The sequence below is a fragment of the Centroberyx affinis genome, unplaced genomic scaffold (genome assembly GCF_046629955.1).
Source record: "Centroberyx affinis isolate AG114_WGS23_722 - 3 ecotype Tasmania unplaced genomic scaffold, CSIRO-AGI_Caff_v1 ptg000956l_1, whole genome shotgun sequence".
In the NCBI taxonomy this organism is placed as follows: domain Eukaryota; kingdom Metazoa; phylum Chordata; class Actinopteri; order Beryciformes; family Berycidae; genus Centroberyx; species Centroberyx affinis.
In genome coordinates this window covers 68,659-92,277 of record NW_027279530.1, presented here as the reverse complement: position 1 = coordinate 92,277, position 23,619 = coordinate 68,659, and the positions used below count along the sequence as shown (strand labels likewise).

At 41.1% G+C, this 23,619-nt stretch overlaps 1 protein-coding gene across 1 annotated transcript in view; it reads right to left on the bottom strand.

Moving 5' to 3' along the window:
* The window catches only part of fstl4 (follistatin-like 4), a 165,890-nt gene that overhangs the window by 74,285 nt on the left and 67,986 nt on the right, over positions 1-23,619 (bottom strand). Inside the window, exons 3-4 of the mRNA XM_071522148.1 lie at positions 6,224-6,414; positions 751-871 (exon numbers count right to left, since the gene is read on the bottom strand). Of these exons, the coding sequence (XP_071378249.1) occupies positions 751-871; positions 6,224-6,414 (312 nt within the window). The remainder of the gene's footprint in view (positions 1-750; positions 872-6,223; positions 6,415-23,619) is intronic.

Here is a 23,619-nt window from a genome sequence, read left to right as displayed (position 1 = left end):
AAAAAATCCAGCAGAGGGTTGCCATGACGTCCAGCAGTTTTGATGCTGATTCCACAGCCCCATTACTGGCGGACTTGTGATTATTGGTCTTAATAAGGTGGAACCAGCCAGTGCTCTCAGCTGCCGCTCAGCCTAAACCCCACAGGCCATTACGGCAGCTCCAGATGCTATAATCATGGCTGGATCTGGGCACACGGGCTAGTGTGGAATTATCAGGTTATCTGTAGCTGAACCGCTTTTATCCTGATGCTGATGGCCGCTGTAGAGAGGTGACTCACTGGATGGGAGGGCGAGAGGGGACAACGGGTTCAAGAGAGTGGTGGAAGTAGAGTGCTTCTTAGTTGAAAAAGCCACAGATGACCTATGTGCTCTACTGTATGTCCCCTATGGCAAATAAATGGCCTTAAAGGTGCTAATATGGACAGTTTTAGCAGAAAAGGTGGAAAATGGGTACCTACTTTTAGCAGAAACCGTCCAGATGTATACCTTTTTTTTTTTTGGTAGAAAAGGTTTTAATAACTACATGTATCAACAAATTTATCAGCAAAATTCATTTCTATAGCTTCTTTTTTTGTACAACTAAGCAGGAAGGGTATGATGGACATAGTTTTACAGAATAAGATAGTACTAGATAATAGATAGATAGATAATCTTTTTTTCTGCACAGGGAAGAGGAAGAGGAGGATGGGGAGAAAAATCGGGAAGACGAAAAGTGAATAGGAGAGCGGTAAAAGAGCAAAGTGGACTCACGGAAAGCCGTGTAGAACTCATGCAGGCTGAGGTGCCCGTCGTTGTTGTAGTCGTCGTAGCGCAGCAGGTCCTGCATGGTGCACTCCAGCAGGCTGTCCTCCAGGTGCTCCTTCATAGAGATCTGACACACACACACACACACAATTCGTTAAATCAAACAGCAGCACAAAGCAAACAATAATCCTTTGAAAAAAAAAAAAACGTGTGGGGAAAGCTAGGTGATAAAGGCAATTATCATATACAGCTACATAAGTCTCACGTCTTATCATAGCCTTTACTTTATATTTTTTTCCCTCCCTTCATCTTTCTTTTTTTATTCTACAATACATTATCTACTATAAGATAGAACCAAAGTATGCACCTTCATTAGAACTTTAAATCTGACCTTTAAAAGGAGAGATACCGCACCATTTAAATGTTCCTCTAACAGCTAAGAGCAGCGTGATCAGTATTCGTGAATATGAACAACTCTCTCTGTTAGAGCACTAAATGGAAGAATCAAAGAATCTCCCATGTCATAAAACTGTAGGTTTGCTGACATATGTAGGTCTATGAGTGATTAAAGTAATAATCTGTGATATTTTCATTTCAACAAATGTCCATTTTGCTGCTACACTTATTGATATAAGACAATAGTGATTCAACCCATCGCCAGTTCATGAAAGCTTCAGTTTAGTTTACTTTAATTCATTTGCATATATAAAGAATAAATAAATAAATAAATATAATAAATAAAATAAAAACCCAAACCAAAAAAAGAAAGGGAAAGAAATGTACATGTGCAGATGAGATAAAATGAGCTTAGAAATCTTTGTTTATTGACCTTTCAGCATTATTACAGGCTCATAAAGACAATTGTCATTAAAAACACTGAATTATTTTGCTGTTACACTAAAACATCAACACTAAGTAGACTAAAAAAATCAAAATGTTGCAATTATCTAAGCTAAAATCTAATACCTCATATCTCCAATCTAAAATCCGCTGTCATTTAGGAGTCTGCACATATAGGGGATTGGTGATCTCCTGTATCTCTCAGTTCAACATCTTGGGAGCTTATATCAAAACCTCACCAAGGCTATACTAATTATACATAGAACATTTATTTTAAGTAGTTACAATAGTAGTTAAGTAGTTACAAGCAGTTACAGTAGTTAGCTTTCTCACTAGCTGTTCTAAACTCTGTGTCTGGTAGGTCTTTCCCGGGAAAAACCTCTGGCGCACATGATGTGATGCGTTTTAGGTTTCCAGCAGAAGCAACAGTGATTTGTTTGGAAAAAACAGAAGAAGAACTGACAGCAATATTTGACTGAGGAGTGAAGTCTGATGTCTGGGAAGTGCAGAGCAAAAACACCACAGCAACGCCCGCTTATCACCAGAGACATCGCCAAAATCAGAACTTAATGAGAACTTAATGGACACTTGTTTTCCTGCACTTTACCAGCTCCTCTAAGTGCTGCACGGAGCGGCCCAGCACTCTGCACGCTCAGACTGACACATCGATGCACGGCCCAAGGCTGCTCCACTGACACGGCTGAAGGATTGACTTTGTGAACCAATAAAATGTTTGTTTAAAGTCTGAATGACTCATTTAACCGTTAAAAAATATTATTCTTATGGTCTAGGGCAGCTTGATCAGTATTTGTGAATAAGAACAGCTCTCACCTAAAGCTTCAAACCAGAGAAACAATTGATGTGATATTATAGTATGTATATATGATGTAGTATGGTATATAACATGTATATGATGTTATGTTAAGCCCTTGGACACTTGCTTGTGATAAAGGCCTATATAAATAAATACGACTAGACTAGAGTAAAGGATATGTGACGTCATACATCGTCAATATATAGCTTTTGGCTGCCCCAATGAAGCCAACACTGACTTTGTGGACTAATAAAATGCTTGTTTAAGGTCTTTTGAGTGACATGAACACCACGCCATTTAACTGTACTGAAATGTTAGTCACACAACCTAAGGCTCCGTAATTAGATGGAAACTGCAGGAAACTAGAGAATCAACACTGTCTAAAACTAATGAACAGCCTGGACCAACTGCTTTGAGAGACTGATTTTGTGGACTGATATATTGTTCATTTATTTGAAGACTATGATGTCATGTGAATACCACATCATCTTAAGGGGGGGTTAATCCAAAAATGTTGTTTATCCATTTTGGAAAAGTATACTGTGACTGTCTGTTGACTTAGAAACTGACTTGGTGGACTCACACAATCCACAAGGAGTCAAAAAGTCTAGTGCAACTTCTAGTGCGATTTTTTCCACTTGACTTTAAGCTCATTTTCCTTGCCACCACATCAGTAGCTGAGAGAGAAGTAAAAAAAAAATAATAATAAAATAAGCAAAGCTACCCAAGTTTATATATAAAGGATGGATTTAAAAGCGAGAGAGTTGGGATTTAGGGGCCCCATGCTTGCCTTTGCCTAGGGCCCCAAAATCATTATGTCTGCCCCTGACAGTTACCTCTCCCTGCTATTTGGGGCTGCTAATGTGCAAAGTGGTTTAGTGCAGCTTGTAGTGATGCGCAGGTCAGATGGTGTTGGATTAGTTTCGAGTCAACTATATTAAACTGACTTCCAAATTGTATACATATACTTTCTGGCACTAATTTTTTTGGTGTCATTTTTTGGCACTCATTTCATATTGTCCTATGTGGCAAACCCCACCCATGTGGCATTAAAGTATGAAAAAAAACAAACCATACAAAGTATTTGTAAAAACCTTTTACAAAAGTCTGATCATGGTATTGGCTATGAAAGACTGAGAAAAACAGGCTGAAAGGTTTTGGAGCTCAGTCAGTCTCAAAGTCTCAGGATGAAATCAATTCTGAATCGGGAGTTCAGTCAATGAAGAGCCTCAGAGGCAGAGAGGAGGTCAATATTAGAGTTTACTCACCTTAAGTGAGCAAGGCAGGTGTATCAAAATGCACAAATTCTTCAGATCAACCTGGACCTTTCTAAAGGAGACTGCTGACTCATGCTGAAGGTTTTGAACGATAACGATGAATGAGATACTAACCAAACTTGCTTTTCTTTGAGTAAGATTGTTAATGTCAGTGTTCTTGCTATCGCTGCCCATATCAGTACAACTTGTGTATGTGAATACCTACAGCTTGTATAGGATAGCTGTCTGCACTGTGATTTCAGCCTGACTAAGGTTTTGGACTGCGAGAAACCCCTGAAAAAAAAAACAAACACATAAAACTATTAGGCTAAGTAGGAGATATGTTACATGTTAATTTGAATTCCTTCAGCCATCATTTCCAGACCTGAAATGCCCTACCCTCTTTCATCTTGTCCAATTCATTCTCCACAGAGCCGCACATGTGACATGGCAGATTAAGGGATGTGACAAACTCTTTTCTCTTGTTTCTGCCCACAGGAGACTGCAGCCAGTGTTCACTGATACAGACTGATCTCTCCTTGGGCATATGAATAACATATTTCAAAGCTGAAGCACAGTGACTTTCCCCTCTAAGGCCATCTGTGAAAAAAAGATAGACCCCAAACTGGAGACGGTCTTGATTGATGACGTTTAAGAATATTTTCGTCATGAAATTCATCTTTGAATTCCTTTGATCTTTAAAGCATTATTTCGCTGAAACAGAATTTATGAATTCCTACAGGATAAGAATGTCTTTTCTAAAGGTTTCCTGGCAACGTATCAACATTAATAATTGCCGGCCATGATTGATCAAAATCTTCAATCACATCTCTTTTAGAGAGCACTGAGCCACCAGAGAGAAGGATTTTTATTATGTATTTCTCTTTTCTGCTCCTAGAACTGGGCCAAAAAGCAATTTTAAGTGGGCATTTGAAACTTCAGTGAGATGACAATAGATGAAATACCGTAGCATTTTTGAATATTTGGCTATAACTTTTGATTTTGAACTTTTGATGAGCTTGTTTGTGTGTTGTCAAAATATTTTCTCTCATAAAATGAAAAATCTACAACACCATTAAAAATGTTATGGAATAAAACTATAATTCATTAGTCGATTTACTCTCCCTGTTATACTCAGTAGTGTGTGACTCTAACATGGTTCATTGCATTCTGGCAGAAGGCGTCGTGATCATGCCATGGGTCGGGATGAGTCTAATTAACACCCATCGCTGAAGCCCATTTCCTGAGACCAGATGATGCCCACGATAATCTAATTCCCTCACCCTGGAAATGTCCACACCAATCCCCTTTACACCCCCTCCTATTTCCTATCAGACCTCGGTCAGATAACCTCGAGAGATACTCTTCATTGTTTGTTTTAGCCAATTTAGGTGCAGCATGGGTGGGGTTTAATATGTATTTAGCATGTACAATGTAAGTGAATCCATACTCTTTCCCATACCTGCCACTCTGAAGTTTACGTAAGTGTTAAAATTGTCGGCAGCAGTTCCCATAACAAAATTGTTTGTATTGTATTTTTTTACTTTCATTGCTTTTATTGTTTTTACTATTCTTATTACCTCCGCCAAGGAGGTTATGTTTTCGGTGCCATTTGTTTGTTTGTTAGCAGGATTACGGAAAAACTACTGGGCCGATTTTCATGAAACTTCGTGGAAGGGTGTAGCATGGGCCAAGGAAGAACCCATTCAATTTTGGAGCGGATCGGATCCGACTCACGAAATTTGCATATCATAGCAGACTGGACTATTGGCCTTGGTGGAGGTCTGCGCTCTCTGAGTGTCCTTCTAGTTCTTTCTACTGTTTTTATTGCACATTTTACATTCTATATGCATGCTTATATTTTTTCCCTGCTGAATCCTATCATTTTTGCTGCAGCAACAACCATGAGAGTTTCAGTTAATATTTACCTTTAACTTTATCTTCAACACATAGGACAAAACAGTCGACAATCACAAGAAAGTCAGTTGAAGAATTGAAAGAATTCAAGGCTATTATACTTTTCAACTAAATTAAATCCGATTCTAGTCCCTGTAACTTTAGCTAAGCATGATGGACTTGTCTGTGGTAGCTGTCGTAATTTCCCTTCTCTGGTGTTCATACCAGTTGGAACCGATGAAGAAATAGGTGAATATGAGCAATCAGTCCAGAATGCAGTTTGGTTAGGTTTTCCAAGCATGAGTAAGTGCTGGCTATCAGATGTCATCCATCTCCTTATACCCATAAAACCCTCTGTATTGGGTTTTGTTTTCTGTTGTTACGATTACAAACCGCACCACAGTTGCCTCAGTGCGCTTATTTGGTGCCACCTGAGTTCGAATGCCATTGATCTCACCTGCCTAAATAAACCAAACGTCAGGAGTAAACGCTCAAAACATGCTTGGAATAAAAGAGACGACATTACAGAACCTGCTAAAACTTTTAATTGAGAGGAGTGTATATCTCTTCCTTGTTCATCTATCCTGTTTATCAATCAATCCACCCATTCATGCATCCATCCATACAGCTATTTAGTTATGCGGCCATCAAGCCATCCGACCTTGATACCCACCTTTTCCAGCTCATTGCTGACCAGCCGGCCATCCTGGTTCACATCCAGGTATTTGAACATGGTGTCCACCAACGCTCTCTTCTGCTCCATGTCTCTCTGCTGGCTCTGCTCCCCACTGCTCAGGACCTTCGGCTGCATGTCCAGCAGCATGCTCTTCAGCCTGTTGTACTCCGACATGGTGCATGCATCGCCTGGAACAGCAAACACACACACACAGACACACAGACACACACACACACACACACGGAAGAAAGGACATTCAATTAACCTCAATTACACAAGCTGAAGCCTTTGGATTGCAGCTGAAAATTGGCTTTAATGTGTTTGTGTGTTTTATAGAGAGAAGAGAGAATGAGGGCGAGAGAGAGAGAGAGAGAGAGAGAGAGAGAGAGAGAGAGAGAGAGAGAGAGAGAGAGAGAGAGAGAGAGAGAGAGAGAGAGAGAGAGAGAGAGAGAGAGAGAGAGAGAGAGAGAGAGAGAGAGAGAGAGAGAGAGAGAGAAATAGGGACAGAGGCCAGGAGCAAGTGTGTGTGTGTATGTGTATGTGTTTACTCATTTAAAACTGTAAGTTTTTTTCATGTTTACATAATTTGTCTGACAGCTTTTCGGTGCAGGGGGTCCAATTAATTACGAGTAATCCTTGAATCCACATGAAAACAAAAGGTTAACATCCTCATTTAGACCCTCTCAAGCTTCTTGTCCTCTTTTGCTGTGGGATTAGAGCTCATGTATCAAACTAGACTGGGCGTCAAGCTCCTGACTCTCCGCGCGGCTCTGCCTCTGATGAGGATGTGCAGAGGAAATGAGAGACTGCAAATTAATCAAGGGCAGCGCTGAGTGTTTATTCTTTACACTTGAAATCAAAAATTATGCAAAACACGTCCGCCACATGCTGCGAGGGACTTGATACGAACGGAGAGCGGGCGAGCAAACGAGCGCAAGAGACAGAGGGAGAGAGGGAGAAGATGAGAGCAGCCTCCCTTCTCCCCCTCTTCTTCCTCCCTCCTGTCTCCCCCCTCTCCTCGGCTCCACCTGGGCCTGATGGCAGCGTGCGAGAGAGAAGGTTGACAGGAGGGCGGCAGGGAGCGAGTCCTACGTGAACATCTGAGGCAGGGTGACGAGAGAACAAAATATGAAAAGCGCGCAAATATGAATAAGTCATTAGGCGACGTCCCCCGATCGCCGCGGAGCGTAAGACCCCCCTCTGTGAGGAGCGGGGCGTGGATCTCCTTGCCTAATCTCCTTTGACAGCTCAACATCTATCAAAGCTAATGAACACAAAGTGAGAGGACAAGATGAACCCAACAGAAAGAGACTACAAGTACAGCCCCAGCTCCCCTGTTTGGTCCCAAACTCATGGCAGTGGTTGCCTAGTGTCCAGCCCCCATGAATCGCAGGCTTTAGCACTTTTTGAATTTGCATGGCCCTAACCATTTGTCAGTTATCAAAATCTTTGACCAATCAAGGTAGCAAAACAGGACAGGACAATAAAAATGGGATTTGGCAGTCCCATTTCTTTAGCCACCAGAGGAGCAAGCAGGTAAATCAAGCTCTTGCTAGTGGGAAAAAGAGTGAAGACACCCTGACCTCTTAGGAAAGCTTTTAAATATTGTGATTTTTCCTGTTTTAATTCATTGATGCCATTAAGTTTTTTAAGGACTGACTAAATCGCTAAATCAAGCTTGCCATCAACCAATTCCTTTGCCGGCGCTGCCATTTTGCTAGTTGTTGTTGAGCTCTGTAACGCTCGCATAAGTAGGTTTGTCCCGCCTATATCGACCATCAAATCATGTTTGTCAGACAGCATCTGTCTGAATTACCTACCGGCGGATGGGCTTGCAGCCAGACTCCTATGAATCGTCATGCAAATTCAAAAAGTGCTAAAGACTGCGATTCACGGGGGCTGGACACCAGGCCAGGGCAGCGGGGAGCGCTGCCTGGAAATATCACGGTTGTTAGCACAGCTGTCACTGCAGGAAGTCAACAAGGGTTCAGCCAGGCCATAGAGGGAAGAGACTGTCTCCTGCTGCGGTACTGTATGTTACAGTGCGTATTAAACATGCACATATTTTCATGCTTATGCATATGTAGGCACATATACACACACACACAGGCTTTCTTGATGATTAAAATGCCTTCCCGTCTCCTCAAAGAAACACTCAGGGTGACCGGTGATAAAGTCCTCAACAACCTTTAAGACCACACACTCTCCACCCAGAAAGAGAGATGTGTCATTTTCATTACAACTACCTGACTGATGACTTAAAATTACGTCCTTGGAGAGAGAGAGAGAGTACAGACTTGCACTTGTGTCGGCACTTCTACTGTTATAGCAATTGTAAACGTTCCTCTTTTTGCATACTCTCTCCTCTAATGCGCTCCTGTTGCTCCACTGCTAAGAGGAATTCAGTGTGAAATGAAAACTGCAGCACTTAAAGGAAAAATCTGCCCTTGCATACTCTTACACTGAGAGATATCATCAATCTGCAAGGTTCAATATATCCCAGGAGTTATTTTGTGGTGAAGTGTTGTGATTTACTTTTTTGGTGTACACACTTTACCTCAACCTGCCTCTTCTACTTCGTCTTCAGTAAGTGATTTCCTACCTTTCCCAGAATGACTTATGCCAACCCCCAGAGAAATGGGTCTGAACATTTTGCTTTCAATCAAAGGTGGGTGTATGGGCATTTAAATATAGCTGGCTACCCGACTCGTTCCTGAACACTGGGGCGTGTCTATGATGCTCAAAATGCAACACATCTTGTGGCTGCATTGCATTCTGGTCTGCTGAGGCTCTTGTTGGAGAAAGTGGTTTCTCTGCCTCTTCGACCATGGATTTCTCCCTGTATGATTGTTGAAAAATGGTCAGTGTAAAATGGAGAGTCTAGAAAGAAGCCCTTGCCGTTTTATTCTGAGTGATTGACACCAAAACCTGTTTACCGTTGATGTTTGAGACAGTTGAAAGTTACTCTCCTGTTAAACTCCAATGTAGCTGCATCTACGCTTGGCTAGTTATCCTCTGGAACAAGAAAAATACCACAGCAAACAAAAAAATGTGCCCAGAAATGCAAGGTACATCACCAATAGCTGTTTTTCTAACAGTGTTAAAGTGTTTTAGGGTGGACTTTTCCTTTAAACAAGACATATGCAGGGATTCCGAAATGCATGTGTACATACATGTAGGCAGGCATGTGTCTATCCATTGCTTTCATAAGGTCAAGTTTATTTTAAGGCTGTCGTAAACTAATTTTTATGCCATCTCTGCTTTATTGGATTGCATACAGGCGAGAGTGACAGCAGATATGGGAAACAGACTAGCGTTCATTGAAGTTTGATTTCTTTAAAGAACAAAGGAGACAGAGGGGATGACATGCAGAAAAGCTGGATTCAACCTGGCATGTACTTTAGCCTGATCAGCATCCAGGACACTGCATACAGGGGAATTTTAAATCTTTAGCCCCTTCATACATTCTTTTAGTGGTGGATCAATCACTGAGGAACCTGAAAGGGAGATGGGAGGGGCATCTAATTTGTAGTTTTCAGATTGGGTAATGAATCTATCAAGGGAGCGATGACATGTTTTGTTCGGAGGGAGAGGTCAGCGGTGATAACCTGATAAGTTATCATAGCAAACCATTAATCCAAAAATCCTGAATCATCTCCTCTTTTATTCCCCCTGCCTGGGAGGATCGCATTGCCTTTCACACACTCACATACACTCGGCATGTGACGCACAACACACACACGCATGCACACGCAGACACACACATACAGTGCACACATGCATACGCAAGCACAGACGCCCCCAAAAGAAACACACGCCGTGAGACACGCACTTGTAAACCTTATATCTGTTACGCATGAAGACACGCGCACACACACACCACACAACACACTTTTCTGCTAGCTGGCAGTCAAGTCAAGGTCTTGGCTAAATCCCTGTTCAATGTTATTCCTGCGAGGGGAATGAGGCGTGAGATGGATCAGACATGAGGGATCATCACCTAGCTGTCATCCCTGTCCCTGTTCTGGAAGGACAGAAATAAATTAACACCCCCACATTGATTTACATCTTGTCATATATAGAGAGAACAATCCCTTCTTTGCTCAGACTCACTCTGCCCCCACAAATGTCTGCACTGAGGAAAAGAATATTAAGAAAGAATAAAAAAAAACAAAAAACGTTCTACTTGGAAAGTTACTTTTTCCCTGATAATTTCTTGTGACAGTGACAGAAGACGCAGCCACTGCAGGAACTGAACCTGTGACCTTCCGGTTACAAGACGCTCTCTTTTCAAGGTTGCGAACAGTTAAGTGAGTTTTACTGTTCCATAGCACAAAATGACCATAATGTATCTGCAGGGAGTTGAGAGAGTTGTTGATCAATACCAATGACTCAGTGATCGCTTTGCCAAGTGCTGCGATTTCTGGCTTTCAAAACTCACTTTCTGGCCCTCACTCTGTTTTGGATTAACCCTGTTCTACTGGTCACCAATAGAGACTGATAAAGGTAATAGATTACTTATGGTGCGTTCCATTGTACTCGGAACTCTGAAAGAAAAAAAAAAAAAAGACTTGCAACATAGAAAAGTGCAACGGAACGGTCGTTCAAGTTGGAATTCCCAGTCGGAAATTCGAGCAAGATCCATCCCATTGCACCAATTTGTACTCAAAAAACTCGATTTGTAGTTTTTGTGTTATGAAAATGTGTAATAACAACTTTGTAGTTTCACTTTGATTGACTAATTCGGTTGGCAAAAGGGTGTTGAGTGAAAGCATGTTTTCCCGAGCAGACGCACTGGAACGCATTCAGATCGGAAGTCAGGAATACCAACTCGGAACTTTCGACTTCCGACTTCCAATGGAATGAAGCATTAATGCCCCTTTAACCAGTAGGTGTTGATTAGACCCTTTAACCAGTAGGGTGTACTGCTTATCCAAGTTCACCCTCTATCCTCTGTCCTCTGTCCACATTGAGAGGGTGAATGTTACAGCTGGAAACAGTGAGTCACTCTCTCTCTCTCTCTCCTGCATGGAACGAACGTCCTTTGATTCTGTCTGTCTCGTTCTGCTGAGCGCAGCAGCCGCAGCAGTGGCAGAGAAATATCTGTCTGTATTACAGCGCATCCACCCCTGACTCTAACGCTGTTTTATTGTTCTAGAGGGACTAGGACTCTCTTTATTGCCCGTTTGAAATGTTAGCTGCTTAAGTGAGTGATCCGAAGCGGCTCGCACCATGGATGCCCAATGTCCCGGAGATGGAGCTCCTCTCCGCCGCTCAAAACATTCTCCGAGCTCACTCTTTATAAATGTCAGGGAGGGGAAAACAAACGGGAAGGAGAAGAAATGCGAGAAGAAAGTTTCCGTCCTGCTGCAGGGGATGCAAGTAGATAAGAGTACATGAAGTCAGAGACATTTAAAGGGGCTATATCTCCAAGTTATATATAAAAGGCCAAAAAACAAAGTACACAAAATGCGGTGTAGACCTGCATGAGTGTATATCTGAGGATGTATGTGCAGATTTTTTTTCACAGCATAAATTTAGTTTTTTATTATTTTTTTTTCACCTTTATTTATTCAGGGGGAGTTTCACTGAGAGCAATGCTCTCTTTTTCAGGAACGCCCTGATCACATTCACACCTGGAAGCTGACCAGTACAACCACAGTCTGATCTGCTGGCCACTGAGCAGCTCCACTGGAGCAGTTGGGGTTAAGGGCCTTGCTCAAGGGCACCTCAGTGGTGGTAATGAGGGAGGGGCAAGCGCTGCTTTGCACTTTCCCCACCCAGATTTTATCCTGCCGGCCCGGGGGATTGAACCGACGAACTTCCGGTCACAAGCTCTCTTCTCTAACCTTTAGGCCACCACTGCCCACATATTATACACATATTATATATTATACCTGTGCTAGCACGTTGCAGTTTTGGTAATGCATATAAACTTATTTGGAGCGGGTCCACTTCCACTCCAGTACAATGCAATTGTAAAAACGGTCTCACATCTAATTCAGACATGAATGAATCCAAAAACCTTCAAATTTCTACTTTTTACTGGATGGACTCTTGGCTCCGGTGAAAAGAGGGAGGGAAGGGAAATCCAAAGCATCAATCCTTCAGATGATGAAACCTCCCTACAATGCCCTCAAGGACGTAAAAGCGCTCTGTGTTAAATTTATGTCTGTCTGACCTCCTCTGGGTGAAATGATGGGATTATTTACTGCCATGCCGTCTGTGTGCCGCTAATATGCGACGGTGATGGACCTCCCTCACAGATAATTATGAATATGATGGACACTCTCCGCTCCTCAGGGCAACAAGGTCTGAGAGAGCCAAGCCAATCTTGGAAGGGTGACACAAGTCACAGGAGAGACTTGTATTGCATAATCTCCGGTGGCAGCTGTTTGAATTGGCATGCTGTGTGCATAATAGTCCATCCAGGTCTTCCTCTGTGATTACTGGGGCTGAAAACACTTGAACTTTTTATATTTAAGTATTTTGTATATTTAAATTATAAGGGATTTTCTGAGGAGGACTGATGAAACCACTGGACAACGTTGCAAAGATCTGCTTATTAAACTAGTGCTGTGATTGGACCTGATACTGAAGAGTTAAAATACTCTTGTAGTCCTTGTCTTTTATGTGGTTAAAGGTCGATGATTAATAAAAAGGAAATTGTTGGTTTAAAAACAATTGCAAACATTATTGTAGCCACAAAATCCCAAATTTCTGGAGTGTTTAGAACAAAGATAAAAGCATGAAATAAGTATAATGTGAACATGTGAGAGTCATGTGATCTCATTCTAACATTTGAGTTGTGTATTCTTATATATATCTTATTATTCCTTGTTTTTCCTTTTTTTTTAAGCACTTTTTAAAATCAATTTTTATTTTCTTTATCATCATAAATTATTATTCCTGACATGTTTATCTTTAGGAACCATAGAATTAGAATGAAAAACGATGGTTGACCATGACTGAAGCTAGGAGAGTGGGTTTATACAACATACTGTAATTGCTGTCAACACAGTGCTTGCCACAGTAACACATTAACTGTGCCTGTTTGTGTACTGAAAATGACTTCTTCTTGAAATCACTCATCGCCTCTAAATGCATGGTGGGAATGGAGCTCTTTGAAACAGGTTTTACATACAGCAGCAACACCCAAGAGGGCATTCATTACTGTGATGACCGGTATACGGAAAGAACGTGGCACAGCAGAGTTTTAATGACTGGCAACCAATGCGTGTGTAATGTGTAGTGTGTATACATAAAAATGAAAACAGGTAAAAGCAAGCAAGATTGTTAATTAACTCCCCAGAGATATAAGATTTAGCATAGCAATGGGAAATGCTTGCTTGTGGCTTGTGACTAATCATAAACTATCCATTGTATGATAGGCGATCTGCCAGATAGTGGGGGCTGGAGAAACTATAGATTGGCTGAATTGGTTGAATTTCCCTTCTTTAGATAAACAGTCATTTTTCATTTAAACATAATTTTTGTTCTCCACCACCCTCAGACACACACACACACACACAGCCACGACTACACAAAGAAGAAGCTGCTATAAGCGACAGCGTCATGTTGTAAACATCATTTAAAAAAATCCCATCACACCACTTGAGCAGCCTTGCAGTCTGTTGTTGTACATCAGCGAGCAGAGATTCATCTGTTGGCTCATGTCACTGTCTTTGTTTTTTTTTGTTTTGTTTTGTTTTGTTTTGTTTTTTCTTGCCGAGTGAAGACATGATGATGTTCTGAGAAATCACACAGGAAAGAAGACAGAAGTGCCTGAGTGAGTGCACATGTACTGTATGTGTGTGTTCGTCAATACTGTGAAGTAAAACAAGGAAAGACATGAGAAACAACAGTCTGTATGCACATTTTGAGAAGATCTACACTACCTGATTAAGATGATGAAAAACAGTACATTTAAAGCCATTTTGATCTAAAGGCTTATGCTTAAATGCTTGAAATTTGTTTCTTAGACAAATATAAATAGTGAAGTTGATGCCTATGTATGAATTTCTTTCCAAAGCCTTTGCCTTTCCATCAAGGCTTTAAAGAATCTAAAGTAGAAGATAGTTTTGATTTGTTTAACACTTTTTTTTGCCACCGCATAATTCCATTTGTGTTATTTTATAGTTTTGATGTCGTTACTATTATTCTAAAAAGTGAAAAATAGTAAACATAAAGAAAAAATGTGATGTATCCAAACTTTTGACTGATAGTGTATACTGTTCCTACCATTTAGATGGGGAAACACGTCATGCAATACGTATCACCTTTGGCTGAGAGCCCAACAAGCTCGCTGTCTAGATTCACATACCATATGGGACTGTTCTTGGCAAACTGTGTTATTGATAGCGTGGGCAATAATCCCATATTAAAAGAGCTAAAAAGTAATGATTCACAGTTTAAAGTGAATCCCCCATTCCTCTCCTAATACATAACTCTCGCAGGTTTAAAATGACGCCACTAGATTTACTGAGTACAGGCATGCTGTCGCCCAGTTTGCCTCACCATACATTCAGCAGAGTGGATCAGTGTGTGCTTGGGAAGTCTTATCAGAGTCTGTGCAGCTTGGCACTCGCTAAATGAGAAACCCATTGCAACACCAAAGTTATTGGCAAAGCAGTGAAGGAGAAATAGTACAGTAGCATTCAGTGCCTGTCTGTCTGTCTGCATGCCTATCGTCAAGACCTGGCTTCTCAAACTGCACATCAGCACTATACACATCAACCCTATATCTCTTCCTCGCTTTCCCTCTGTGTCTGACTCTCTTTCACTCGCACTTTCTCACTCCCACAGAGAATCTCGTCAGTCTGAAGAAGAGTATACTGATAGTGTGCTGCCGGATCGATGGCTTTCAAGCCAGCTGCTGTAAAACAACTGGATGAGGCGTCTGAAGCCGGAGGGTGCGATCACACCTACGGTTTGTGTTCTTCGGTGCAAACCATATAGTGGAAAAGTTGACTTCGTTGCGTTCTTGTATTTGGTTCATTTAGGTTCACACTGTTCAATTATGAGCAAGCTAGGGCTTGTAAAGAAAAGTTATATGGATTTACAAGTAGCTTTTCGTAACCTATCACCCTGTGGGGTTGGAGATTTTGGCGATGGCATCAAAATAAATCAACAAAACGAAATGATGGACTTGCCTGCACTCTTTGCTGTAATTCACTTTTTCTGGTGTACATACCAGTTAAAATAGAGAGTTTTTGAGTCGTTTCCTGATGTTGGCTCGGATTATGTTCTCACTCCTAACAAACCGCACCGCAGTTCGCTTGGAAGAAAGCCAAAACTCACCACCCCAATTTGAATGGCTCTGTTGTCACCTGCCTGAACAAACCGATCCAAAGGAATAAACGCTCCAGTGTTCGTGTAAATGCACCCTAAGAAAAAAAACATCTCAGATTTCCACTGGGCTTTCTTGCAATTTTTGGGTGATAAAGAATTGAGAACAAAAACCCTGTCACGTATTCAGCACTGTCCTAAAACCACTACAAATCTATTTTCCACAGAAACGTATCATAATCACAGTCTGTGCAATTTATTATTTCCTGCTTTTTTTTTTTGTTTTTCATGCTCAATAACACAATATGTGGTCCCTTACAAATTGCAGCCCAGTCAAACAGCAAATCACTCTCGCATACCCGCATGTGGTTTTGGACATAACAGTAGCAGAGGGCTGCCTAATGGAGAGTTAAGTGGCTTTGAGAGTCAAGAACTGTAAGGTGACCTCTGTGAACCCTAAAGCAAGTAAAAAGAACTCACGCTGTTCAGTTCGGGGTCAGCAACAACGCAAAAAACAATAGAAGTCTCTTTGGTATCTGGCACATACTGAATATAAATACAGTTGCACTTGCACCCTCTGCCCTGGTGAAGCGGATTTAGTGAAAGAAAATAATTACCAAGCCCCCCCGCTCCTGCTAATAGATTGAGACTGGGAACAAGCTCAGGCGTTGATTACATTTTTAGCATCCATCTTCCTCTCTCCCCTACACCTGCAGTGTAAGCTACAGTAATCTCAAGGCCTTTCACAGCCCTTGCTGGGGCCTGCAAGCTGCTGCCTGATGATCCCAGGGGTATACAGGTTTTAAATTGCCTGGATATGGGAACTGGAGGAGATGGCTGCCTTTGGCTGTATGTGGCCTAACTGAACCCCATTGACGACAGAGGGACCCTGGACCAGCATCCGACATTAGCCTGCCCGAATACCGCAGTGACCTTGTGGGGAAAGTTTCAGAGGCACTGAGAGAAAGGACGATTTTAACTAACTCAAAGTGGGAGGTGGGCTGAAAGTTATTAAACAAGTTTCTCGGGGGTAGGACCCTGCAATGTAAACTCTTTAGCAAATGTGTCATTTTCAACCCAGAGGTATGTCCAGCTGAGGACAACATACTTTGGTGTTAGTTTTCAAGGTTTTTTTCTTGGGTGTTTTTCCTTGTATGCATTGAGGGTCTAAGGCTGGTGGTGCTGGGTAGGTTAGGCTGTGTGGAATAGGTAGGCTGTATGTCTTGCTAAAATCTGCTTTTGTGTGTCTTGTGCTCTTCCTGATGTTTGTCCTATATCATTCTGTTCTGGTTGATTGTTGATCAGGTAGATCAGTTAGATCCTCCTAGTAGAGCTGGGCGATAATTCAATATTATCGTTTATCGTCTTTCAGTGGAATCATATCGTGATGATATGAAGACATTTTGATATCGTGACACACATTTCTGCTGTCTAAATTGATGATGACAAGCAAATTTTAATTAAAAACTCATAAAATGAGGTACGGTAGGAATATTATTTGAATATTTCTGTTTTGTTTGACATCACACCTAACATTACCATTCGGTTCAATGAGATGAACATTAATTTGATTATTTAATGTGATTTTGCATACATGAACCATATCGTGATATATATTGATATCGAGAAAAATCCTTATGATTATCATGATATTGATTTCAACCATATCGCCCAGCCCTACCGCCTAGTCCTTTGAGACATGTATGTGATAAAAAGTTATATAAACAACCAAACTTGAACTTGAGTTTTCACCAAGAAATGCAGTAAAAACAACAGTGAGTTGCTATTAACATATTGTGTTGTAAAGTAATAGAAATGTATGTTGTTGGAAAACAAGACATCTTTGTTTGAGTTTGAGTTTATATACTGTACAGTTAAATGCAATGCCGTATTTCAAAGACATACTAATCAACAAGGACAGAAGCAAAGGATTCTGGGCACTTGTGTGTTCTTTGTGTTTGGCTGCTATCTTCACACCATCTTCACTGCCCCAAAATCAACTTCTTGCAAATGAGAGCAGACACTAGTCAAGGCTCACAAATTCCTGCCACAAGATAGAAAGCTAGTCAAATTTCCATTCCTCCTACCCATGGCCTCGGTCGTCAGCGTCACCGGACCTCATTACAAAACGCACTCGTGAAGATCAAAGATCTCAAAACATTTGCTACAGCGACAATTCATTAAAATGGGCTTGACGGATTTTGAAGAGCAAAGGAATAGGACTGGAAGAAGAGAGGAGAATCCAATTTAGAAAGAACCACATAAGTGTGTGCACGCAGACGAAACTTTCCACTCTCACAGAAACCTTAGAAGGGAATACAGAAGACCGAAAAAGTAGGAGAATATCTTCAAATGGCAATAATCAGGGCTGAAATAATTGGGATGGATGACGTCCTCGCTCTATCATTGGCTATGATCAAGTAGTTGGCAGGTGAAAGTGATTAGTTTCACATGCGTACGTGCAGCGGCAGAATACTGACATGTGGAAAACAACAGAGAAAGAAGGAGGGAGAAGACAGAGAGATGTATGATGAGAACGACTCTTTTATTCTTTCATGGCCTCCTCCGTCAGAGAGAAGAAGATCCGTCCCTTTTATCTCAGAGTTTTCGTCTTTCATCTAAATTCTGTCTGTGAATGTTTGCCTTAAGAAGACTCTTCATCTCGTTTCTTTCTTTCTCTTCTCCGGGTCACAACATCGCTTCGGCGGCAGGAGCTACAGTATTTTGTGTAGGAGTCTCCTTTGACATATTTCTCATGTTAATGTGGCAGCTTCGACACCTCGTTTAACTACCCTCATGCATATCAACCTGAGAGTGCAATGATGACACTGAAGCGCAATATCATTAATACTTCTCAGTTTACCAGACTCAGATTTTCGACAGGGTCCTTTGTCAAAGGGAGGAAAACTTTACGTACTTTTTCACTGTTTAAAAAAAAAAAAAAAGATTCTTCATCTAACACTTGGATTGGATTGAGAAATGAATAACATTTCCATATGTTTGAAGCAGAAAAATTGGTGGGTACAGAAAATGGTGATGCGCCCCCCTGCTTTATTCTTTTATTTAAAATCAAAATATTCATCGTATTAGCAATCATGCCGGGCCTAAACCCACTGCGAGGCATAAAGGGAAAATTAATTTAGTCTCTGATGTTTTCCCAAGAGGCAAGATGAATTGGTTTGCAATATTTGAGTCTCTACACCCATATAATAGCAACGGTGTTTTCATTACCATCAGATGAAGCAATCATGGAGAGCTAATTTCAACTTTGTTTGATGACATCCCTCAATTATCATGTGTACCTTTCCCCCTGAGCTAATGAGAGACAATGCAATCAGTTGATAATGTGGCTATTTATTTCCCCACCAATAATTACAGTACAGTCATTTGCATGTGAGTACATGAAGGTAAAGATATTCTGGCGCTGCTTTTCCTTCTTTAATTTCATTAAAATGTCACTGGGGAACAACTGTATCTGATAGCACCTTCGAATGAAAAGCTGTGGGCCTGCGTTCACCTTGCAAAATTAGTTGTTTGTTTTTGTTGTTTGTTTTTTTTATTGTTTCATATCATATATCATATCATATCATATTATATATTTTATTCAGTTGAACATTATTTAAACTGAAATAGTGGTTCTTCGGTTCCGCAAATTGAGTTTTAACTGAATGGGTGGAAATGTTTGAAATAAACAAAGATAGACGTGTTTCTTCTTATTTTATCATTATTTCTTTGTTGGTACGGACGTTTTGGCTATGAAGACGTACCAAATGGACTTTACTGCTAGATTTAGTGACTTTTAAGAACTCCCTGGTTCTTAAAGTGACAAATCTAGCTACTAAAAAAAGGGATGTACAGATTTACTCAAGACCTTATATAAAAGACAAATATTAAAAGCTCTAATGGCCTTTTTGCTATGAGAGAGAGAAACTGAATCAATGTAAAGTCTCACTTCCTTCAAGAACACACAAAATTCAGGCTTTCTGTTAGCTGTAGCAAATATCGTGATATGAAAATAAACATTTGACGTCTTCTAGCGACTCTTTGAGCAGCCAATAGCTGCTTCCCTTGGAAGAGAGTTAGTCACACTCAATCTGCAGCTAGAGCGCATTTTTATTGCTTGGCTAATATAACATGAATTTTAGAATGGCTAATATAGATTAAACAACTTTAGTGGAGCGTGTATTATTTCTCCATCTCATATAATAGAACAGAAAACTGCTGCGTTAAGAGTTGTGAGAAGGGCAATCCTGAAAAGTGAGCTTTAATATTCGAAATCACATTCCTTTATGGTTAATGACTTTACATTTTCCTCGCCATACTCCATGCTCCATGTCCCAATCTGCTTGATGAGAGGAGGGAAAATAAATAAATCAAACAGAACAAAAAGTCAATGAGTGCATTTGACTGCACTGCATACCCGATTGGTCGCCCCAGGGTGCAGTGGCAGCGGTGGATTGATATTGACTCATTAGAGGTTTACAACTGGAGTCCTTCAGCCACCTCTCCCTCTGCCAGCAGGTAGAAATAGTAGGAGTGCAGGCCATTAACCAGAAAACAGAACTAATGAAGGGAGAAATTAACAAAACACAAACAAATAAAACATGTTTTTCTGAATTCACTCTCTGGCTTCTGCTGATATGGCTTCCCTGTTAGCGCTTTTCCCTCGATTCATTATGTGTAGCTATCTGGGTCACACACGTCCGCAAACCGTCGGGGTGAGTCGTCATGACAAAAAAAAAAAAAAAAAAATTACCAGAAACATGTTTTGTCAAAGTTGCTGTTAATAATGAGGTGACCTGGATGGACTGTGTGAGTTATTCAGACCTCACCGGCTCCACACTATTTATAGAAATGACCACAGTGCAATCGTGGAGCAGGTAAATTTATCATTGGGGCTGGGCAGTTAAAAAACATGTACCCCATTTCAACTCTTTGTCCCTTCAGAGAATTGCTTCTAAAAAAGAAAAAAAGAAAAAAAAAACAGCCTGGTGACTTTTCAGTGCCGCTGCATGTTAAACTTCCCTTTTTTTCCAACTGTGTTCATCGTGAATTCATCTACTATAGCGGACGATCGGGGGTGGACGGCTTTCAGACGCTGCGGTTTCGTAACAGTGGGAGCCGGTCCTTTATAGCGAGCGGCTTGTCAGCTGGAGTGGCATGTTTCAAAGCCAGGGATCTAGAGCCATTTAAATACCCATTGGCTCACTGGCCCCTCAGGATCCTGGGCCAAGCCTCCGTATCCCTCCTCGCCAAACACTGTCACTCATCGCACACAAATCCGAGACGAGCTGTCTCTGAGCTCCGGCATGTTGGTGTTTTTGAAGGCATGTCGTACCGCACGATCCTCGTATACATTTCTCCTCCAGTCCAGTGTGGTAGTTTTATTTTTTTTCCCCATTACACTTCACAGATTACATAATAAGAGAGACATTTGAGAGAGAGAGAGTTAGATAGAGAGAAACAATTATGTTACGTTCATAAAGCAGACCTACTTGCTTAATCCCGAATAATCCCGAAATATCAGATTTTTAGAAATTACTTTTTGTATCCATGTGTGATATTCATTTCTGTACCTATACTTCTTCTGCTCTCTACACGATAGGCCATTTCACTCTAAACTATTTGTGATACATTTTGGTTACGGTATGCACCTTTGAGTTTTGACTGGATTGAGTCGTCTCCCCAAATACTGATCAAGTTGTTTTGCTTTTTCCCCCATTGTTGTGTCACATCATCCTCCATGCTAAAACTGGCTCAGACAAGCTGCTGAGGACGCCAACATTTTGACAATTGTCTCAGATGAATGATGTAAGATTTGTTTATTGTCATGGCAACGCTGACGAATTCCAATTTGAGTACACAAGTCGCATGTAGGGCACATGCTTCGAGATCCGATTTTGTTACACATATGTTTAAATGTGGTCCAATTGAAAAAAGTTAGACTTCATGAATGTTTTCACACCTTCAGATCTGTGTCACATGTGAGAGGAAAAAAGTCAGATGTCAGCCGCAGTGTGATCGCAGCCGAAGAGACAAACTGAGACGGATGTGTGAAAACAAAAACCCCAAATAACAAGAATCGAATTAAAGAATGGGAGAATTAACAGCCAAAACACATCAAAATATGGGGAAGTGGAGGAGATGTAGGTCAGTAACTGTATGGAGCAGCGTTTTGCCCTGGAGCTAAACGCAGCGCAGCCTCTCTGCTGTACCAGCGACTAATTTGAGAGCATTAGGGAGACACAGTTCATCAACGCACCTCCTTTAATTAACAAAGCCCCTGATGAAAAAAAAAAAAAAAGTACTTGCTCACACTTGTGGGTAAACTCAATTTGTCTAGATTAATGAAAGAGAAATGGCAGTGTAAACAGGCAATTTCAGTAATATCCATACTTGTGTGATTTAGTATTTGCAAATAATTTATTTGGGTTGTTTTAACAGTGCCAGAGAAGTGGAGTTTGCCACAAATAAGAGTATACTGAATGCATGAAAGTTTAGGAAATCACAGGAAAGTAGTAGTATATATTTTTTAAATTGTCCTGATGTGGTAAGGTCATGCTAAGAATGGTTTACAACTACTTTTTGACACAAGAATGTTTAATCCCAGACTAAAGAGCATTTGGGTAGATCAGAGACTAATTGGAACATGGAGTTGCCAGAAAGCAAAGTTGAAATGTTTGAATCCATCATATCATATCATAGCATCCGTCTTTCTTCCATGTAATCTGAAAGGTCGGCCTAATGGTCATTTGAATTGTCAGTCACATTCTTTAAAGTATTTTAAGGACGTTTATTTCAGTCATTTTAGATTAGTTATGTCATGACTTGAAACATTACGCCACCAGAAACACTGAGATTAGCAGCAAACAGCTCTCTCTCTGAATTTACAGTGTGACCAGAGGCTAAGAGAAACTCTGAAAAGAAGTCTCATTAGAGATGGTTAGTGGCATCCTGGCACTTCGCTCGCATTGCAGCAGCGGGGAGCCATCTTTGTTTTAGGAGCTGCTTTGCTGTCAGAAATACCGAGGCATGATGCGCGTTTACAGTAAACTCTTCTCTCGTCTCTCTGGAGCCCTCTCAACTTCCGGAATAATTAATCGTCAGGGAGCGTTTAATGAATAATGAAAAAAAAAAAAAAAAGAATCCAACCAATTACTATCCCAAACAGCGGATTAGGGCTAGTGTAGCTGCCATTGTCTCTAGGGGTGGAAGGGGGGGGGGGTTACATATTAATAATTGCCCATTTAATGCCTCAATAAGACAAGTAAAGTCTGTCATTCTCAGCCTCTGTAATCTTCACATTTGAAAGGCTACGTTTTGAAATTTCCAGTTAAATTTAATGGTTTGTTGACACAACTGCATCACGTCCGAGTCATGATGGTTGAAATAATTTTTTTTCAGAATGACTAATGGGCGAAATTCAGCAATTCCTCTAAACGTGTGATCGTTTCAGTTGGGGAATACACTCCTTTATTAGCAACAGTAAGCACGGGAGCACACGAGTGGCAACAAAACGCAGGCAGACGGCTTCTAACACCTTGGCTTCAGCCGATAATTAATCACGGTGCGGCCGCCTGAATGTGGCTGCACTCCGTTCTGTGGCAAACTGTGCTGACTGAATGCTTCTGTTTGGGAGACGGCGAGGCGGCTAAGCATGAACGGGACAGAGCCGGACTAAATTAATCGGCCGTTCCATTCCTGCGAACACACACTCCTGCGCGGCCCATATTTCATCAAAACACACACAGGACAGGTAAACGCTGCTCCACTTTTGTCCTCGCGGCGACCGACACACGCTTAAGGTTTGCGTCGGCTTTTCTTTCTCGGTGGCAGCCATCTTGATAATGCCTTAATTAAGCGCTGATAATCGTATTAAAGCGCTGAGCCGAAATTTGATCTAATTTCCACCGTATCCCACGCACACAGACACTTATAGATTATGTTAATCCAACACTCGCTGTCGATACTTGGGTGTTCTCAGAAGCGCTAATCAAATTAGAGTCCTAACCAGAGATAAGCTTTAGTTTCTGGTGGTTTAATGTAGATAAAAATGTCAGTGATGTCTAGTTTTTACAGTTCGGTATTTGTGGCATTCTTGCCTG